The 19102-nt window shown below is 38.4% G+C and overlaps 1 protein-coding gene and 1 pseudogene across 1 annotated transcript; both read right to left on the bottom strand.

The window, feature by feature from the left end:
* Positions 1-2752: 2752 nt before the first annotated feature.
* On the bottom strand, positions 2753-4657 carry LOC100662900 (olfactory receptor 5B2-like). Its single transcript, XM_003421406.3, has one exon. It carries the CDS (start codon positions 3911-3913, stop codon positions 2960-2962), a length of 954 nt encoding a protein of 317 aa, XP_003421454.2. The 5' UTR covers positions 3914-4657; the 3' UTR covers positions 2753-2959.
* A 12357-nt stretch (positions 4658-17014) lies between these two features.
* LOC100663186 (olfactory receptor 5B12-like) lies at positions 17015-18551 on the bottom strand (annotated as a pseudogene).
* Positions 18552-19102: the final 551 nt, after the last annotated feature.

The following is a 19102-nucleotide window of genomic DNA, read 5'->3' as shown; positions in this document are numbered from 1 at the left end:
GGCTTTTCTATTAATGCAAAAAGTGGAATTTTTATGGAGATTATATTGAATCTATACATTGTTTTTGGCAGTCTTGAGATCTTAACAATAAGGTGCAGTGTGTTGAGAGTGGTGGGGAAAGAGAGTTATTTCTTAGGGGACACTGAGCTTCTGTTAAGAGTGGTGTAAAAATCTGAAAATGGATAGTGGTGATGGTTTCGGAACATGATGAACATAATTTATGTCACTAAATTTTACATGTAACAATGTTGAAATTGTGAATGTTTTGTTATATATGTATTTTACAATAGAACAAATAAAAATGAAATAGAAAATCTAATCTGATCCATAACAATAAAAATATTGAATTATTGATTTATGCATTCCCATAATGAAAAGCCCAGGCCAAGTTGCTCCATAGGTAAATTCTATCAAACATTTAAAAAAAAGAAGCAATACCAATCGTTGATAAGCTCTTCCAGAATATAAGAAGAGAAAGGAACATTCCTTCAGTTATTCAAAGGCCAGCATTACTCTTATACCTAAAGCAGACAAAGATATCACAAGAAAAGAAAACTAAAGATAATATCCCATATAATTATATACGCAAAATTAAAAAAAAAAAAAACTGCTATGAAACAGAAGAAACATATGAAAGGGATTATGTAATATAACCAAATGAGATTTAATCCAATAAAGTTAGATTGGTATATCACCTGAAAATCCAATTCAAGTAATTTTGCATATTAGCAGCATAAAGGACAGAAACCACATGGTCGTCTGAAGAGGTGCAGAAAATTCATTTGACAAAATTCAATACCTGCTCATGATTAAAATCATTCAGGAAACTAGGAAGAGGAGGGAGCTTCCTCAGTGTTATAAAGGGCATTTATGAAAAACCTACATCTAACATAGCACTAGGTGGTGAAAGACTGAATGCTACCTTACCAAGGTCGTGAATAAGATAATGATGTCCTTTATCATCAACTTTAGGCAATATTTTACTGGAGGTTCTAGCCAGGGGAATTAGTCAAGAAAAAGAGATAACAGACATCCAAATAGGAAAGGTGGGAATAAATTATCTCAATTTGGAGATGCATGGTCTTGTACACAGAAAAGCTCAAGAAATCCACTAAAGATATACTAGAATGCATATACAATCCAGGAAAATTTCAATATAACACATCAATATGCAAAAGGAATCAATTGAATTTTTATACTCTAAAAATAAAAGCAGTGAATAATCCAAAAATGAAATAAACCATTCCATTTAATAGCATCTGAAAGAATAAAATGCTTAGAAATAAATTTACCAAAGAAGTGTAAGAATGGAAGTTAGCATGTACCAGGCTGTAATCAATGTATTGAGGATAAAGTTGTTCGTAAAGCAGGAAAAGCCATTGCTCTTGTGGTGTTTACATTCTAGTTAGAGGAGATAGATGAACTTGGGAACACATAAGTACTGCTAATTATAGTTGAGTATTTTTTTTTTTAATGATCAGAACTAGGAAAAAGAAGGTGGGAGGGGACAATGTCCAGCAAGAAATGGGGTGACTATGATACAGTAAACTTTAAGCAGAAACACAAAGGTAGAGAGGGAGCATTCCAAACAGAAGGATCAGGAAGTGAAAAGCCTGAGGCAAGAGCAAGTTTATGATTGTTTAGGAATACAGCCTCTCCTCCTCACTTATTGACAAGGTTAGTTTGCAAAGACCCGGTCATCATGCGAAGATCAGCGTTATGCAAAAACGGAAGATGATCACATCGGACCACAAAAATTGAGGATGACTACATCATTAAATAACTGCCAAATTACATCATTGCATAACTGCCAAACCACTGAGAAATATGGCACAGCCAAATTGACAGGTAGGCTTAACCATCACACCCAGCAATATTCTTGCCTCACACCTTGGCTTTCATTTCTGCTAGACATATGTAGTTAAACTACAAAATAGTCAGATATTAGATGTTTTTACTGTTGTTGTAAATGTGAAATGTCAAATAATGAGATAGTCAATAAGTGAGGAGAAGATGTAGCAAGGAAATCAGTATGAGTGTAGTGAGTTGAATAAGTGGGAGAATAATAAGACATGCTGTAGCTCACCCAGAACTAAGGTATCCATGAATTAGTGACATTATCCATTTCATATAATTTCCAGTAAGAAAAATGTTTAACATTACCATTAGTTATCATTAGTCTTAGTAGTTTTTGAAATTTTTATTTTTTGCCAAACTTGAAGAGTTTCTGGTCATATACAGATAAACTAAAAAGTACCCTTATAATTGATATCCTTTTTTTGCACTCTGACCTTTTTTTTCTTTTGAAAATTATGTGTTGTTTCTATCAAATGATTTAGTGAAAACAGAAATATTAGTTCCATTAAGATGCTATACTTACTTACATAGCTCTCGGTAAATTATTGCAACAGAACGCAAGTGCCTCCATTAAAAAATTCATATTACCTTTTTCTTCATCTTGGCCTCAGAATAGTTTTTCAACTAAATAGAACAACTAGAGAAACAAAAAGGTTAGACATGGGTTTTTATTCTGATACCCCAACTGGTTATTTTAATTTCTGTTATTAAAAACTAGCCATTCTACTAACCTCATTTAACAAATTCCCAATCCTTTGTATAAGTGTGCTATAGGGTCCTTGCACATACTTCTATCTATGAATTGTGTGTGGCTGGTTGGACATATATGCTTGCACTAGCACATGTTAGAGAACATGTGAATAAGTCAAATGCCGTTAAAAATGTTCTTGAAAAACAAAACCCAAATATTCTTAAATTCCACTGAGCCATTATCATTATGTATTACATCTCAGAACATAATGGTTTCTTTTTACAGACAATAGACTTTTGAGGAAGTAAGTGCATCACCTTAGGAATTAAGTGCAGTGAAGGCCTTGAAGTATGAGCCATTACATGGAGAATATCTGAGGGGATAAAGTAGGTTGTCGTGGTTTCTACAATATTAAAAATTTAAGCTTAAAGACAATTTTGCCTCCTCAACAACCTTCTTGAATGCATTTTTGACATCCTTGTTCCTCAGGCTGTAAACCAGAGGGTTCAGCATGGGGATGATCATGGTGTAGAACACAGATGCCATTTTGTCTGTGTCCATGGAATGACTGGAACTTGGCTGTAAGTACGTGAAGATGATTGTCCCATAGAAGATGGAGACAGTGGTGAGGTGGGAAGCACAGGTGGAAAAGGCCTTCTTTCGTCCCTCAGCTGAGTGCATTCTCAGGATAGCAATAAAAATGAACAGGTAAGAGGTCAAGATAACCAAGAGAGTAAAAAAGACAGTGCAAGCTGCCAAAGTGAAGAGCACGATCTCATTTGTGTAGATATCAGAACAAGAGAGAGCCAGGAGTGGGAGGAGGTCACAGAAGAAGTGATTAACCACATTGGAATGACAGAAGGAAAGGTGGAAAGTCAAGGCAACATGGATGGAAGTTTGCAAGAGTCCACAGCCATAGGAACCAGTGACCAGTAGTGCACACACAGTACTTGTCAAGATGGTGGTGTAATGCAGGGGCTTACACACTGCTGCATGGCGGTCAAAGGCCATTGAGGCCAGAAGGAAATTTTCAGTGGTGGCAAAGGCTGCAAAGAAGAACATCTGGGCGGCACAGTCATTGTAGGAAATGATCTTATTTTCTGTGAAGAGCCCCACCATTACCTTAGGAGTGACTGCTGAAGAATAAACACAGTCCACCAGGGAGAGGTTACTGAGGAAAAGGTACATGGGGGTGTGAAGACGAGAGTCTAACAGAATCAACAGGATCATCCCCAGGTTCCCAACCAGAGTGATGAAGTAAATGAGAGTGAAGATTAAAAATAAAGGGACCTGAAGAGTTAGGGCATCTGTTAACCCCACAAGAATGAATTCAGTCACCTCTGAGATGTTCTCCATCAAAGTCATTGGCAAGTCACCAGGTAAGGTACCTATGGCAAGAGGAGAAAACACAAGATAATGCTATTTGAGCACTACCATGAGAATTGAAGTATGGCCAGAGTCTTTTGCACACATGCACTAGTTTCCTGTCCAGGGCAGGATCCTGTTTGCAAGAAGCTGGACCAAATTCTGGTCAGAGGTTGTGTGAGTGAGGTCATTCATCTGGAAGTGGCATGGAAAGGCATTAGAATGTCTCTGCTGACAGTGGTTGCCATAGGGATCCAGATTATAAATTTGGGGGGACATTCCACCTTGCTTTTTGAATGATGTACTTCGGAGTACATATCACACTACACCAGAAGGGCTCTTTTTCACTATTTGCCATGTCTTGCAAGCATTCTTATCCACTGATACATTGTATTTCTTATTGATACATAGAAAGATTAATCCACAGAAAGTAAAATATAGGAAACAATTGACCAGTGCCTGGTATATAATGCTGACAAGCCCTGTCAAACACATTTCCCATCTATTAGGGCTCTCCACCTTGTGCATCATAGCTGAAGATACACAGTGACTCGCAGCCCTGCTTTAGGGACACACACACTTTTCTCTCTAATCCATGAAGGCCATTAACTGGGTGCTTCACTGCAAGCATTGAGCCCTGAAGGAAGTTTTGCAATCTCTTGTACACCCTTAGTAGTGTGTTGGTCTCTTTTAAGTCTAAAACTAAATGAGTAGCTTTGCAAAAGCTAGAGGCAAAGTTTTAGATATTTTCTCTCCCCGCTGTAATCCTTATTTTTCTCTAAGGCTGATGTTTTCCATTTCCCAGCATCACCAGTGTTTTATTTGTATGGAGGGGGGTTAGAGGGAGATAGAAGAGTTGCTATTATACTCCACTAGAGTCTACCACTGGACAGGAGTCCCTACGTGGTGCAAACTATTAACATGCTTAGCTGCTAACTGAAAGGTTGAAGGTTCGCGTCTACTCAGAGGTACCTTGGAAGAAAGGCCTGGAGATCTTCTTCTGAAAAATCAGCCCTTGAAAAGCCTATGGAACACACTTTTACCCTGACATACATGGGGTTGCTGTGAGTCAGAGTTGACTCATTGACAACTGGTATTTTAGAGGCGCCATGCCCCCAATGAAGCCACAGGCCTCCTGCCATGTCACAGCAGGTATCTGTTGTGCTCTCCTCCAGGGGCCACTCAGCTGATGGCTTATTGTGACTGTCATTATTATAGCATGAGAGGCCATCTCAACACAAAAGCCACTCCTGCTTTTTGAATCTTTCATTTCTCCTTGATTAACAACATTTCACATTCTAGGCAGGCTATGATATGACAGTTATTTTAAAGGACAGCCAGTGGGAAAAACCTATATACAAACAGGTATGTTAATCTTAACGCATTGCCACAGGAGAGGCATGGCCAGGGTGCTTTGAGCAGAAAGCAGTCATTTTTAGGGGCACAGGAAGACTTTCTGGAAATGATAGCTTCTGAGCTGTGGCTTGAAGGCTGAAGAAGTAAATAATAATAATGATTAGTCATTATAACAGCAAACACTTTTTATAGTACTTACGATAGAAATTACACTGGTGGGGCAGTGGTTAAGAGGTTGGCTGCTAACTAATATGGTCGGCAGTTTGGATTCACCAGCTACTCCTTGGAAGCCCTATGGCACAGTTCTACTCTGTCCCATGGGGTCGCTATGAGTCAGGACCCAGTCGACAGCAATGGGTTTTTTTATTTTTTGTACATGCTAGCAAACTTATAAGCTCTTCACATGTGTTAACTCATAAATACATTCAACAGCTCTGTGAATCAGGTACTATTACTATCCTCATTTTGCTTAGAAGGGAACTGAGGTTAAAAAAGCCAACTATTTCCTTAAGTAAAAAAGCTGTTGGTAGAACTGGGATTTGAACCCAAGATGTAATGTCTAAAATCCATAATCATATATAAACTCATGTCAAAATAGTGGGCAAGTTAATTAACCTTTCTATGTTTCCTCAACTTTCAAATGAGAATGATAACAGTTTTATTTTATTTTTATACTTCCATCTAGTAGTATTTTTACTTTTTTTATCAATTTATTTTATTATTTTATTTACATGAAGGTTTACAGAACAAACTAGCTTCTCATTAAACAATTAGTACACATATTTTGTGACATTGGTTACCAACCCCGTTACATGTCAACACCCTCTCTTCTCATCCTTAGGTTTCCTATTTCTGGCTTTCCTGTCCCCTCCTTGCCTCAAATGAGAATAACAGTCTTAACCTTTCATGGTAAATGAAAGCGATATCTTACACCACAGCCAGTACTCATTAATTTAAGCTATTATTATTACTGCCACTACTATTAATACTGTTCTATCGAGCAGAGGGAACATCATGGATAAAGGCATGAGCTGATAAGCACAATAGTATAAGCAGGAAACTACAGACAGACAGGTGTTATTTATTACTAAGATTCATTACACAATGCAAATCGCCATTAGGGGCTAACATGCAACAATAATTGGTAGGAATAAGACATATGGGATTGAATCCTAAGAGAAAGAGTTGGAGGAAATAATGTGTAAGATTATAGATGTGATACAACGATTTAGAAGAAGAGTTTAAGGTGACTATTTAACCAAATATAATACATGGATACACTTTTTCTAATTGTGCAATTAAGTGCTACTCATTGAATAGCAACTTGGATGGATGTGGCCTTAGGGATATTGTGTCCACTCCTTGAATTTCAGTTTCATTCTCTGTGAAATAATAAGTTCGTATAATATCTGCTTATGTGTTTCACAGGATTGGAAAGATTAAATTAAGATATTAGAAGATAGAAAAGATCTAAGAATCCTACTAACACAGTGCCTGGCATACACAATGCATTCAGTACCAGTTCCCTTTCTCTTTTTCTTGTTTTCCTCCTAGATAACTTCGCAAATATGTCAACTATGTATTACAAAATGAATATCATAATTCCTGACTTTTTAACGAGGGTAGAGACAGCCAGCTCCTCACACCATTCCCCCCAAAATGACAAGTGCTGGAAGAAAAGTATTTTGTAATGTCATCATGGAAGTGGCAAGAATTTGCCAGAACGCCCTATTGACCATGAAGTTATTTCCTAACTCATCAGTTGTTAGAGGTCTATGCTTGTTAAAATTTCCAGATTGGGCCCAAATACATAAAAGTGTGTCTGTTCACATTTATTTAAAAAAAAAGTTAATTTCTGTATCATGCTCATATACCAAGGGTGGCCAGAGTATTGACCAACTTCTTTATCTATGCTTCTACATGTATAAAAAAAAAAAAACATGTATAGGGACAAGAAAAGCCTCCTTTAAATCCAGGAATTCAGAGATATAGAGAGGATAGGCTTTCACTAAGACCAATTTTAATCCTAATTTACTGAGAACCAGCTGGATATAGGCCTACCACTGATCTGATCTCCTTAATTCACAAAATTAAATATTTTCTCCAACTTCTTGGTGGGGTGCTGTCATGCTCTGATGTGACAATGTATATGAAAGTTATTCAAAAGCGAGAAGCACTAATCATTTTTTATTTCAGACAATCTGAGCCATGCCTTCCTGGTTACTGCAGGATATTCAGCCAGCAGCATTGAAAGTCCAAACTTTGAGGTTACCAAAGAAAATGGCTCAAAAATTGAGATCCCCAAATAGATATTGGCAGTGTTATAACTTTGAAATTCAGGGAGGGAGGTATTGCCCTACTACTCTTATAAAACCCTGACCCATTGCCTTCGAGTTGATTACAACTCATAGAGAACCTATAGGATGGTGTAGAACTGCCCCTTAGAGTTTCCAAGGAGCTCCTGGTGGATTCAAACTGCCGACCTTTTGGTTAGCAGCCGTACCTCTTAACCACTACACCACCAGGGTTTCTATTACTCTTATAGCACATTTTAAATTGAATGCGTTTAAGAAGCATAGTGTAGATGCCTTTGAGTAAAATCTCTTTTCATTTCAACCATTTATAGGAGGACACATGAAGCAAGGAGCATGTAAATCTGGGTGAGAGAGAGCAGCTTGTTAGAGGTGAAAGAGAAATGAACTGGGAGTGAGGGGACAACAAGCTAACAGGGAGTCCTTGATCTACCCACTTAACTCATTTTCCTCATTTATAAAATAAAATCATGGGATCTTCTAGAGTTCCTTCACACTCTAATTGGCTATGATATTCTATTTTCCTAATACTCACTTGTTTCCTAAGAATGGACCAATGAAGTCCCAAAGGTGTAGGTACAGAATATCTTCACACTTAGGGCGTTGACCGGAAGTCCACATCCAGGAAAGCATCACGCTAGGGGAACTCCTTCTCCACTTCTGCAGCTTTAGGTTGTGAAGCAGAATCTGGGCTGATGCTCTTGCAAATATCAAGGTAGAGACAGCAACCTGTTTAAACAAGTCTCCAGGGAAATATTTGGTGTCCAGTGGGTAGATATCTCAGGAGGCTCCTGATTCCAGGTTGGCCTTCTTAACCTGTCCTCACATGGAGATATCAGAGACTAATGTTTGCATTTTGGCTGGGAATGCTTATGAAGGCACAAGGGAATAGAAGCTTATAGGGAAGAGCCTGGAATAGTCATAGCAGCGGCCACAGCCAACTTCGGTATCAAAAATAAAAATTTCGCAGACATCAAGACCTCATGCAAGCTTTTTCCATCTAGGTCTTTCTCATAGGCCTACAGGGTCTCTCGGGAATGACAGTCTTTCTCATTTACTTATTTATTTACAAAATACCTACCTGGCTTACTGCTGTAAAGCTGCTGTTTGGATACTTTTTTCTTTTCTCTTTTAAAACTAAGGTGATGAATCCTTTCTTCCTTCTGCACAGTGACCTCTGATCCCCAAATTAATCCTGCACACTTATTATTTCTTTAGAAGAGAATTGTCACTCCTTTCTTTTTTTAATATTTTATTGTTGTTGTTTGAAATAGACACAGCAAAACATACAAAAATTCTACAATTTCTACATGTACAACTTTGTGACATTGATTATATTCTTCAAATTGTGCAACATTTCTCAGCCTGCTTTTCTGAATTATTCCTTCACTGTTAACATAAGTTCACTGACCCCTAAGCTTTCTGTCTAATGTTTCAAGTTGCTGGTATCAATTTGATCCCATACAGTTAGCTCTTTAAGAGAGTCAATGCTCAAAGCAGACATTCTTTACTAATTAATCTAAACACTTTTTGGTTTAAAGAAGACTTCAAGGGATATTTTTGGTTTAAGGTTTAAACTTTATCTCAGGGCAGTAGTTTTGAGGGTTCATCCAGCCTCAATGGATCTAGAAGGTCCATATTTTATGAAAATTTGACATTCTGCTTCACATTTCCCTCATTCTGATCAGAATTCTTCTATAGATTCTTCGATCAAAACATTCAATAAAGGTAGCTGGGCACCATCAAGGTCTTCTGGTTGCTCCTTTCTTAAAGCAATCCTGCAGTCAAGTGTCGAAGTTTGATTGGATGGTTCATGTGGCCTGGTTTCTAATCCCAGTTCTGTTATCTGTTGCAGTGTGACCTCAGCCCAACTATTTCTTCTTTCCAGTTTGTCATTTATTAAAAAAAAAAAAAAACGGGATAATAATATTACGTATCTCTCATGTTGTTGTTAGGTGCCGTTGATTCAGTTCCGACTCATAGCAACCCTATGCACAACACAACGAAACACTGCCTGGTCCTGAGCCATCTTTACAATCGTTGCTATGAGCTCATTGTTGCAGCCAGTGTCAATCCACCTCTTTGAGGGCCTTCCTCTTTTCCGCTGACTCTCTACTTTGCCAAGCATGAGGCCCTTCTCCGGGGAATGGTCCCTTCTGACAACACGTCCAAAGTAGGTAAGGTGCAGTCTTGCCATTCTTGCTTCCAAAGAGCATTCTGGCTGCACTTCTTCTAAGACAGATTTGTTCTTTCTTCTGGCAGTCCATGGTATATTCGATATTTTTCGCCAACACCACAATTCAAAGGCATCAATTCTTCGGTCTTCCTTATTCATTCTCCACCTTTCACATGCACATAATGCAATTAAAAATACTAGGTGCACCTTAGTGTTCAAGGTGACGTCGTTGCTTTTCAACACTTTAAAGAGGTCCTTTGCAGCAGATTTACCCAATGCAATGTGTCTAATTTCTTGATTGCTGCTTCCATGGGTGCTGATTGTGGATCCAAGTAAAATGAAATTCTTGAAAACTTCAATCTTTTCTCCATTTCTCATGATGTTGCTCATTGGTCCAATTATGAGGATTTTTGTTTTCTTTATGTTGGGTGCAATCCATACTAAAGGCTGCTGTGGTCTTTGATCTTCATTAGTAAGTGCTTCAAGTCCTCTTCACTTTCAGCAAGCAAGGTTGTGTCATTGGCATAATGCAGGTTGTTAAGGAGTCTACCTCCAATCCTGATGCCCAGTTCTTCTTCATATAGTCCAGCTTCTCGTATGATTTGCTCAGCATACAGATTGAATGCGTATGGTGAAAGGATACAACCCTGACACACACCTTTCCTGACTTTAAACCAGTCAGTATCCCCTTGTTCTATCTGAACAACTGCCTCTTGTTGTAAAGATTCCTCATGAGCACAATTAAGTATTCTGGAATTCCCATTCCTCGTAATATTATCCATAATTTGTTATGATGCACACAGTCGAATGCCTTTGCATAGTCAATAAAACACAGGTAAACATCCTTCTGGTATTCTCTGCTTTCAGCCAGGATCCATCTGACATCAGCAATCATATCTCTGGTTCCAAGTCCTCTTCTGAAACCAGCCTGAATTTCTGGCAGTTCTGTATATACTGCACTGCTGCAGCCATTTTTTAATGATCTTCAGCAAAATTTTGCTTGCGTGTGACATTAATGATAAAAAAAAAAAGATATTGTTCTATAATTTCCACATTCAGTTGGATCACCTTTCTTGGGAATAGGCATAAATATGGATCTCTTCCAGTCAGTTGGCCAGGAAGCTGTCTTCCAAATTTCTTGGCATAGATGAGTGAGCACCTTCGGTGTTGCATCCGTTTGTTGAAACATTTCAAGTGATATTTGGTCAATTCCTGGAGCCTTGTTTTTTGCCAATGCCTTCAGAGCAGCTTGATCTTCCTCCTTCATTGCCATTGGTTCCTGATCATATGCTCCCTCCTGAAATGGTTAAACATTGACTAATTCTTTTCAGTATAATGACTCTGTGTATTCCTTCTTTCTTTTTTTTTTTTGATGCTTGCTGCATCATTTAATATTTTCCCCATAGAATCCTTCACTATTGCAACTTGAGGCTTGAATTTTTCTTCAGTTCTTTCGGCTTGATAAATGTCGAGCATGCTCTCCTCTTTTGGTTTTCTATCTCCAGCTCTTTGCACATGTCATTATAAAACTTTGTCTTCTCGAGCCACCCTTTGAAATCTTCTATTCAGTTCTTTTACTTCATCATTTCTTCCTTTTGCTTTAGGGGCTCGAATTTCATAGGCAAGTTTCAGAGTCTTCTCTGACATCCATCTTGGTCTTTTCTTTCTTTCCTGTCTTCTCAGTGACCTCTTGCTTTCTTCATGTATGATGTCTTTGATGTCATTCCACACCTTGTCTGGTCTTCAGTCACTAGTGCTCAATGGGTCAAATCTATTCTTGAGATGGTCTTTAAATTCAGGTGGGATATACTTAAGGTCATATTTTGGCTCTCGTGGACTTGATCTGATTTTCTTCAGCTTGAACTTGCATGTGAGCAATTGATGGTCTGTTCCACAGTCGGCCCCTGGCCTTTTTCTGACCAATGATATTGAGCTTTTCCATCGCCTCTTTCCACAGATGTAGTCAATTGATCCCTGTGTGTTCCATCTGGCAAGGTCCATGTGTATAGTCACCGTTTATGTTGATGAAAGAAGGTATTTGCAATGAAGGAGTCATTGGTCTTGCAAAATTCTATCATTTGGTCTCTGTCATTGTTTCTATCACCAAGGCCATAGTTTCCAATTACTGATCCTTCTTTTTTGTTTCCAATTTTTGCATTCCAATCACCAGTAATTATCAGTGCATCCTGATTGCATGTTCACTCAAATTCAGACTGCAGTAGCTGATAAAAATCTTCAATTTCTTCGTCTTTGGCCTTAGTTGTTGGTGCATAAATTTGAATAATAGTTGTATTAACTGGTCTTCTTTGTAGGCATATGGATTTATCCTATCACTGACAGCTCAATACTTCAGGATAGATCTTGAAATATCTTTCTGACAATGAATGCAACACCATTCCTTTTCAAGTTATCATTCCCAGCATATGATTGTCCAATTCCAAATGGCCAATATCAGTCTATTTCAGCTCACTAATGCCTAGGATATTGATGTTTATGCATTCTATTTCATTTCTGATGATTTCAAATTTTCGTAGGTTCATACCTCATACATCCCAGGTTCTGATTATTAATGGATGTTTGCAGCTGTTTCTTCTCAGTTTGAGTCATACCATATTAGCAGATGAAGGCCCCAAAACCTTTACTTCATCCACATCATTAAGGTCGACTCTACTCTGAAGAGGCAGCTCTTCCCAGTCGTCTTTTGAGTGGCTTCCAACTTGGGGGGCTCATCTTCTAGCACTATATCAGACAATGTTTCAATGTTATTCATAAGGTTTTCACTGACTAATGCTTTTCAGAAGTAGACTGCTGGGTCCTTCTTCCTAGTGTATGTGTAGACATATGTTTTCATTATTCTTGGCTATAACCCTCGCAGTGAAAATGCTGGATCATGTGGTAAATCTATGTTTACATTTTTGAACTACCAAACTGTTTTCCACAGCTGATGTACAAGGTTACATTCTTGCTAGTGATATTGAATGTGACTGTGTGGATCATAACAAATTATGGATAATATTGTGAAGAATGGGAATTTCAGAACATTTTCTTTTTTTAATTGTACTTATGAAGAACCTGTACATAGACCCAGAGGTATTTATTCCAATAGAACTAGAGTATACAGCATAGTTTATTGTCAGTAAAGTTGTGCCTCAGGGCAGCATCCTTTCACCATACTTATTCAACTTATATGCTGAGCAAATAATCTGATAAATTGGGTTATATGAAGAAGATCAGGGCATCAGGATTGGAGGAATACTCATTAACAAGCTTCAACATGCAGATGACACAACTTTGATTGCTGAAAGTGAAGAGGAATTGGAGCACTTACTGTGAAGATCAAAGACAACAGTCTTCAGTGTAGATCACACCTCATCATTAAGAAAACAAAAATCCTCACAAGTGGACCAATAAGCAATATCATGATAAACAGGAAAAAGATCGAAGTTGTCAAGGATTTCATCTTACTTGGATCCACAGTCAACACCCATGGAGGCAGTTAAGAAATCATTGGGGAAGTCATCTGCTCTTTGAAATGTCAAAGGGCAAAGATGTCACTTTGATGACTAAGGTGTGCCTGATCCACGCCATGGTGTTTTCAATCACCTCATATGCATGTGAAAGCTGAGCAATGAATAAGGAAGACCGAAGGATTGATGCCTTTGAATTATGGTGTTGTTGTAGAATATGGAATATGCCATGACTGTCAAAAAACCAAAAAAATCTATCTTGGAAGAAGTACAGCCAGAATTCTCCTTAGAGGAGAGGATGGTGAGACTATGTCTCACATATTTTGGACAAGTTATCAGGAGGGAACACTCCCTGGACAACGACATCATGCTTAGTAAAGTAGAGGGTGAGTGAAAAAGAGGATGTCCCTCAGGGAGATGGACTGACACAGTGGCTGCAACAATGGGCTCAAGCATAAACAATTACCATGAGGAAGGCACAGGACCAGTCAATGTTTCGTTCTGTCGTACATAGGTTCACCATGAATCAGAAATGACTCGCCGGCACTTAACAACAACTAGTGTTGCATTAGAATTTCTATTTATCCATATACTCTCTAACATTTGTAATTTCAGTTTTTTTTTTTTAATTTTGATGTTGTCGTTTGTTTGTTTTTTATTTTTTTAATTATAACCATACTAGTGGGTATAAAGTAATATCTCATCATGGTTTTGATTTGCATTTTCTTAATGACAAATTAAGAAGCTTTGGTGGCCAGTGGTTAAGCACTTGGCTACTAACTGAAAGGTTGGCAGTTCCACCCACCAGCCCATTTTGTGTGAGAAAGATGTGGCAATCAGCTGTGTAAAGATTACAGCCTTCTAAACCCTATGGGTCAGTTCTATTCTGTCTTATAAGATCATTATGGATAATTATGGATAACATTGTGACAAATGGGAATTCCAGAACATTTAATTGTGCTCATGAGGAACCTGTACCTAGATCAGGAGACAATGTTTCAGACAGAACAAGGGGACACTGAGTGGTTTAAAGTCAGGGAAGCTGTGCGTCAGGGTTGTATCTTTTCACCATACCTATTCAATGTGTACGCTGAGCAAAAATTCTGAGAAACCGGACCATATGAAGAATGGAACATCAGGATTGGAGGAAGACTCATTAACAACATGTGTTATGCAGATAACACAACCTTGCTTGCTGAAAGTGAAGAGGAAGCACTTATTAATAAAGATCAAAGGCCATAGCCTTCAGTATGGATTATACCTCAATATAAAGAAAACAAAAATCCTCACAACTATACCAGTAAGCAACATCATGATAAATGGAGAAAAGATTGAAGTTGTCAAGCATTTCATTTTACTTGGATCCACAATCAACAGCCATGGAAGCAGCAGTCGAGAAATCAAAAGACGCATTGCATTGGGCAAATCTGCTGCAAAGGACCTCTTCAAAGTGTCAAAAAGCAAAGACATCACCTTGAAGGCTAAGGTGTGCCTGACCCAAGCCACGCTATTTTCAGTTGCATCACATGTATGTGAAAGCTGGACTTGCACTTCTGTATAAAACTAAGGATTGACTTTTCCATTAATGCAAAGAAGGCTACTGGAATATTGATGGAGGGTACATGGAAAGTATACATTGCTTTGGGTAATACTGACATCTTCACAATAAGATGCAGTGTGGGGTGAGGATATGGAAAGAGGGAGTCATTTTTTTAGGGGGCATCAAGTTTTATTAAGGGTGGTGGAAAATTTTGAAAATGGATAGTGGTGATGGTTTCATAACATGATGAACATATTTAATGTCACTAAATTCTACATGTAACAATGTTGAAATTGTGAATGTTTGCTTATATATGTATTCAACAATAATAAAACAGCTAAAAAAGAAATAGAAACTCTAAACTGGTCTATAACAATACATGATTGGATTAAAAATTTATACATTCCCACAACAAAAATCCCAGGCCCAGATTGCTTCATTGGTAAATGCTATCAAACATTTAAAAAAGAAGTAATACCAATCATTAACAAAATTTTCCAGAGTATGAGAAGGGAAGGCAACATTCCTCCAGTTATTCTGAGGCCAACATTACTCTTATAACAAAACCAGATGAAGACATCACAAGAAAAGAAAACTAAAGATAACATACCATTTAAAAATATATGCAAAATTCCTTAAAAAAAAAAAAAAACCAAAAAACTATGAAACAGAAGCAACATATGAAAAGGATTGTATAACATAACCAAATGAGATTTAATCCAATAAAGTTAGGTTGGTGTATCATACGGAAATTCAAGTTATATTCCTTATTAGTAGCATGAAGGGCAGAAAAACATGGTCGTTTCAATAGGTGCAGAAAGGACATTTGACAAAAATCAACACCCATTCGTGATTAAAAACATTCAGGAAACTAGGAATAGAAGTAAACTTCCTCACTGAATAATCCCAAAATGAAATAAACCACTCCCTTTAAAAGCATCCAAAGAATAAAATGCTCAGAAACAAATTTACCAAAGAAGTGTAAGAATTGAAGTTAGCATGTACCAGGCCATAATCAATGTATTGAGGATAAAGTTATTAGTAAAACAGGAAAAGCCATCACACTTGTGGTGTTTACATTCTAGTTAGAGGAAATAGATGAACATGTGAACACCTAAGTACTGCTAATTATAGTTCTGTAATGATCAGGACTAGGAAGTTTAATGATCAGGACTAGGAAGAAGAAAGTGGGAGGGTACAATGTGCAGCAAGAAACAAGGTGACTATGATATAGTAAACTTTAAGCAGAAATGTGAAGGGAGAGAGGGAGCATTCCAAACAGAAGGATCAGGAAGTGAAAAGCCCTGAGGCAAGAGCATGTTTATGATTGTTTAGGAATACACCCACTCCTCCTCATCAACATGGTGAAGTTCAAAGACCAGGTCATTATGTGACGATCAAAGCTATGCAAAAATGGATGACGACCACATCAGATCACAAAATGGAGGATGACTACCTCATTAAATAACTGCTAAATTACATCATTCCATAACTGCAAAATCAATTAGAAGTATGGCATAGCCAAATTGTCACATAGGCTTAACTATCACATGCAGCAATATTCTCGCCTCATACCTTGGCTTTCATTACTGCCAGATGTACGTTGTTAACCCACAAAATAGACGGATATTAGATGTTTTTACTATATGACGTAACCTGTACTGTATCTACCAAATGATTTATTGAAAACAGAATTATTAGTTCCTTTCAGATGCTATACTTCCATAAAAAAATAGCTTTTGGTAAATTATGTCAACAGAAAGCAAATGCCTTAATTAAAAAATTTATACCATCTTTTTTATTTTCGACTCAGAATAGTTTTTCAACTAGAGAAACAAAAGAGGTTAGACACGAGTTTGTATTCTGATACCGTGATTGGTAATTTTAATTTCATTTATTAAAGTTAGTCATTCCACTTTAAATTCCCATTCCTTTGTTTAAGTGCACAGTAGGGTCCTTGCATATGCTTCTTTTTGTGGACTTGTGTGTGGCCGGTTTCACACATATGCTTGCATTAGCATGTGTTAGAGAACATGTGAATAAGTCAAATGCCATTTTAGATGTTCTTGAAAAGCAAAACCCAAATATTCTTAAATTACACTGAGCCTTTATCATTCATGTGTTACATTTCAGAACACAATGTATTGCTTATTAGACAACAGGCTTTTGAGGAGCTAAGTCTATTGCCTTAGGAATTAAGTGTGTTGAAGGCCTTGATGTGTAAGCCATTGCACAGAGAATATCTGAGGGGATACTGGGTTGTTGTGGATTCTACAAAATTAAAAATTTAAGCCTACAGATAACTTTGCCTCCTCAACAATCTTCTTGAATGCATTTTTGACATCCTTGTTCCTCAGGCTGTAAACCAGAGGGTTCAGCATGGGGATGATCATGGTGTAGAACACAGATGCCATTTTGTCTGTGTCCGTGGAATGACTGGAACTTGGCTGTAAGTACATGAAGATGATTGTCCCATAGAGGATGGAGACAGTGGTGAGGTGGGAAGCACAGGTGGAAAAGGCCTTCTTTCGTCCCTCAGCTGAGTGCATTCTCAGGATAGCAATAAAAATCAACAGGTAAGAGGTCAAGATAACCAAGAGACTAAAAACTATAGTGCAAGCTGTCAAAGTGAAGAGTACAATCTCATTTGTGTAGGTATCAGAACAAGAGAGAGCCAGCAGTGGGGGGATGTCACAGAAAAAGTGATTAACCACATTGGAATGACAGAAGGGGAGGTGGAATGTGAAGGCAACATGGATGGAAGATTGCAGGAGTCCACAGACGTAGGAGCCAGTGACCAGTAGAGCACACACAGTACTTGTCATGATGGTGGTGTAATGCAGGGGTTTACACACTGCTGTGTAGCGGTCAAAGGCCATTGAGGTCAGAGGAAACTTTCAGTAATAGCAAAGGCTGCAAAGAAGAACACTTGGGCACCACACGCCTTGTAGAAGATGATCTTATCTCCTGTGAGAAACCCCACCATCACCTTGGGTGTGACTGCCGAGGCATAAACACAGTCCACCAGGGAAAGGTCACTGAGGAAAAAGTACATGGGGGTGTGGAGATGAGAGTCTAACAGAATCAACACGATCATCCCCAGATTCCCAGCCAGAGTGATGAAGTAAATGAGTGTGAAGATTAAAAATAAAGGGATCTGCAGTTCTAGGACGTCTGTTAACCCCACAAGAATGAACTCAGTCACCTCTGAGATGTTCTCCATCAAAGTTATTGGCAAATCATCATGTGAGGCACCTATGGCAAGATGAGAAAGCACAAGATAATGAGAATTGAAGTGGCCAGAGTCCCTTGCTCACATGCACCTGTTTCCTGTCCAGGGCAGGATCTTGTGTGCAAGAAGTTGGGCTGAATTCTGGGCCGGGTTGTGGTGAGTAAGATCGTTCATCTGGAAGTTGCATGGAAAGGCTTTAGAATGTCTCTGCTGACCATGGTTGCCACAGGGATGCAGATTATGACTTTGGCGGCACATTCCACCTTATTTGGTATATGACATACTTGGCAGTACCCATTACTCTGTACCAGAAGCACACTTTTTCACTATTTGCCATGTCTTGCAAGTATTCTTATTCATTGAAATATTGTATTTCTTGTTGATATATAGAAAGCGAAATTCACAGAAAGTAAAATATAGGAAATATTTTGCCTGTTACTTACGTAGGATGTTGACTAGCCCTGCCAAACACATTTCCCATCTTTTAGGGCCCCTCACCACCTTGTGCATGATAGCTGAAGATACACAGTGACTCGTGGCCCTGATTTAGGGACACACACACTTTTGTTCCTTATCTGTGAAGGTCATTAATTGGGTGCTTCACTTGACCATTGAGCCCTGAAGGAAGCTTAGCAATCTCTTGCACACCCTTAGTGGTGTGTTGGCCTTTTGCAGTAAGCCTAAACATAAATAAGTAGCTTTGCAAAAGCTGGAGGCAAAATTTTATTTTTCTCATAGGCTGATATTTTCAATCTCCCAGCATTACATATGCTTTATTTATGAACAAGGGGAGCAGGGGCAAAAGAGTTGGTATTTTATTTCCCTAGAGACTAGCATGGGACAGGAGTCCCTGGGTAGTGCAAACTATTTACACACTTGGCTGCTAACTGAAAAGTTGGAGGTACAAGTCCCCCCAGAGGCACCTCAGAAGAAAGGCCTGAAGATTTACTTCTGAAAAATAGGCCATTGAAAATCCTACAGTGTACAAGTCTAATCTGACACACATGAGGTTGCTACAAGTTGGTGCTGACTCATTGACAACCGGTTTTTAGAGGCTCTGTGTCCCCAACCAAGCCACAGGCCTCCTGCCATGTCACAGCGGGTGT

Source organism: Loxodonta africana, chromosome 7, assembly GCF_030014295.1.
Source record: "Loxodonta africana isolate mLoxAfr1 chromosome 7, mLoxAfr1.hap2, whole genome shotgun sequence".
Taxonomy (NCBI): Eukaryota; Metazoa; Chordata; class Mammalia; order Proboscidea; family Elephantidae; genus Loxodonta; species Loxodonta africana.
Note: the sequence above shows the minus strand (reverse complement) of the source record. Positions and strands in the feature narration are given on the sequence as shown.

Excerpts from the sequence above, each read along its gene's own strand:
- LOC100662900 (XM_003421406.3), bottom strand. The coding sequence starts at position 3,913 with ATGACTTTGATGGAGAACATCTCAGAGGTGACTGAATTCATTCTTGTG.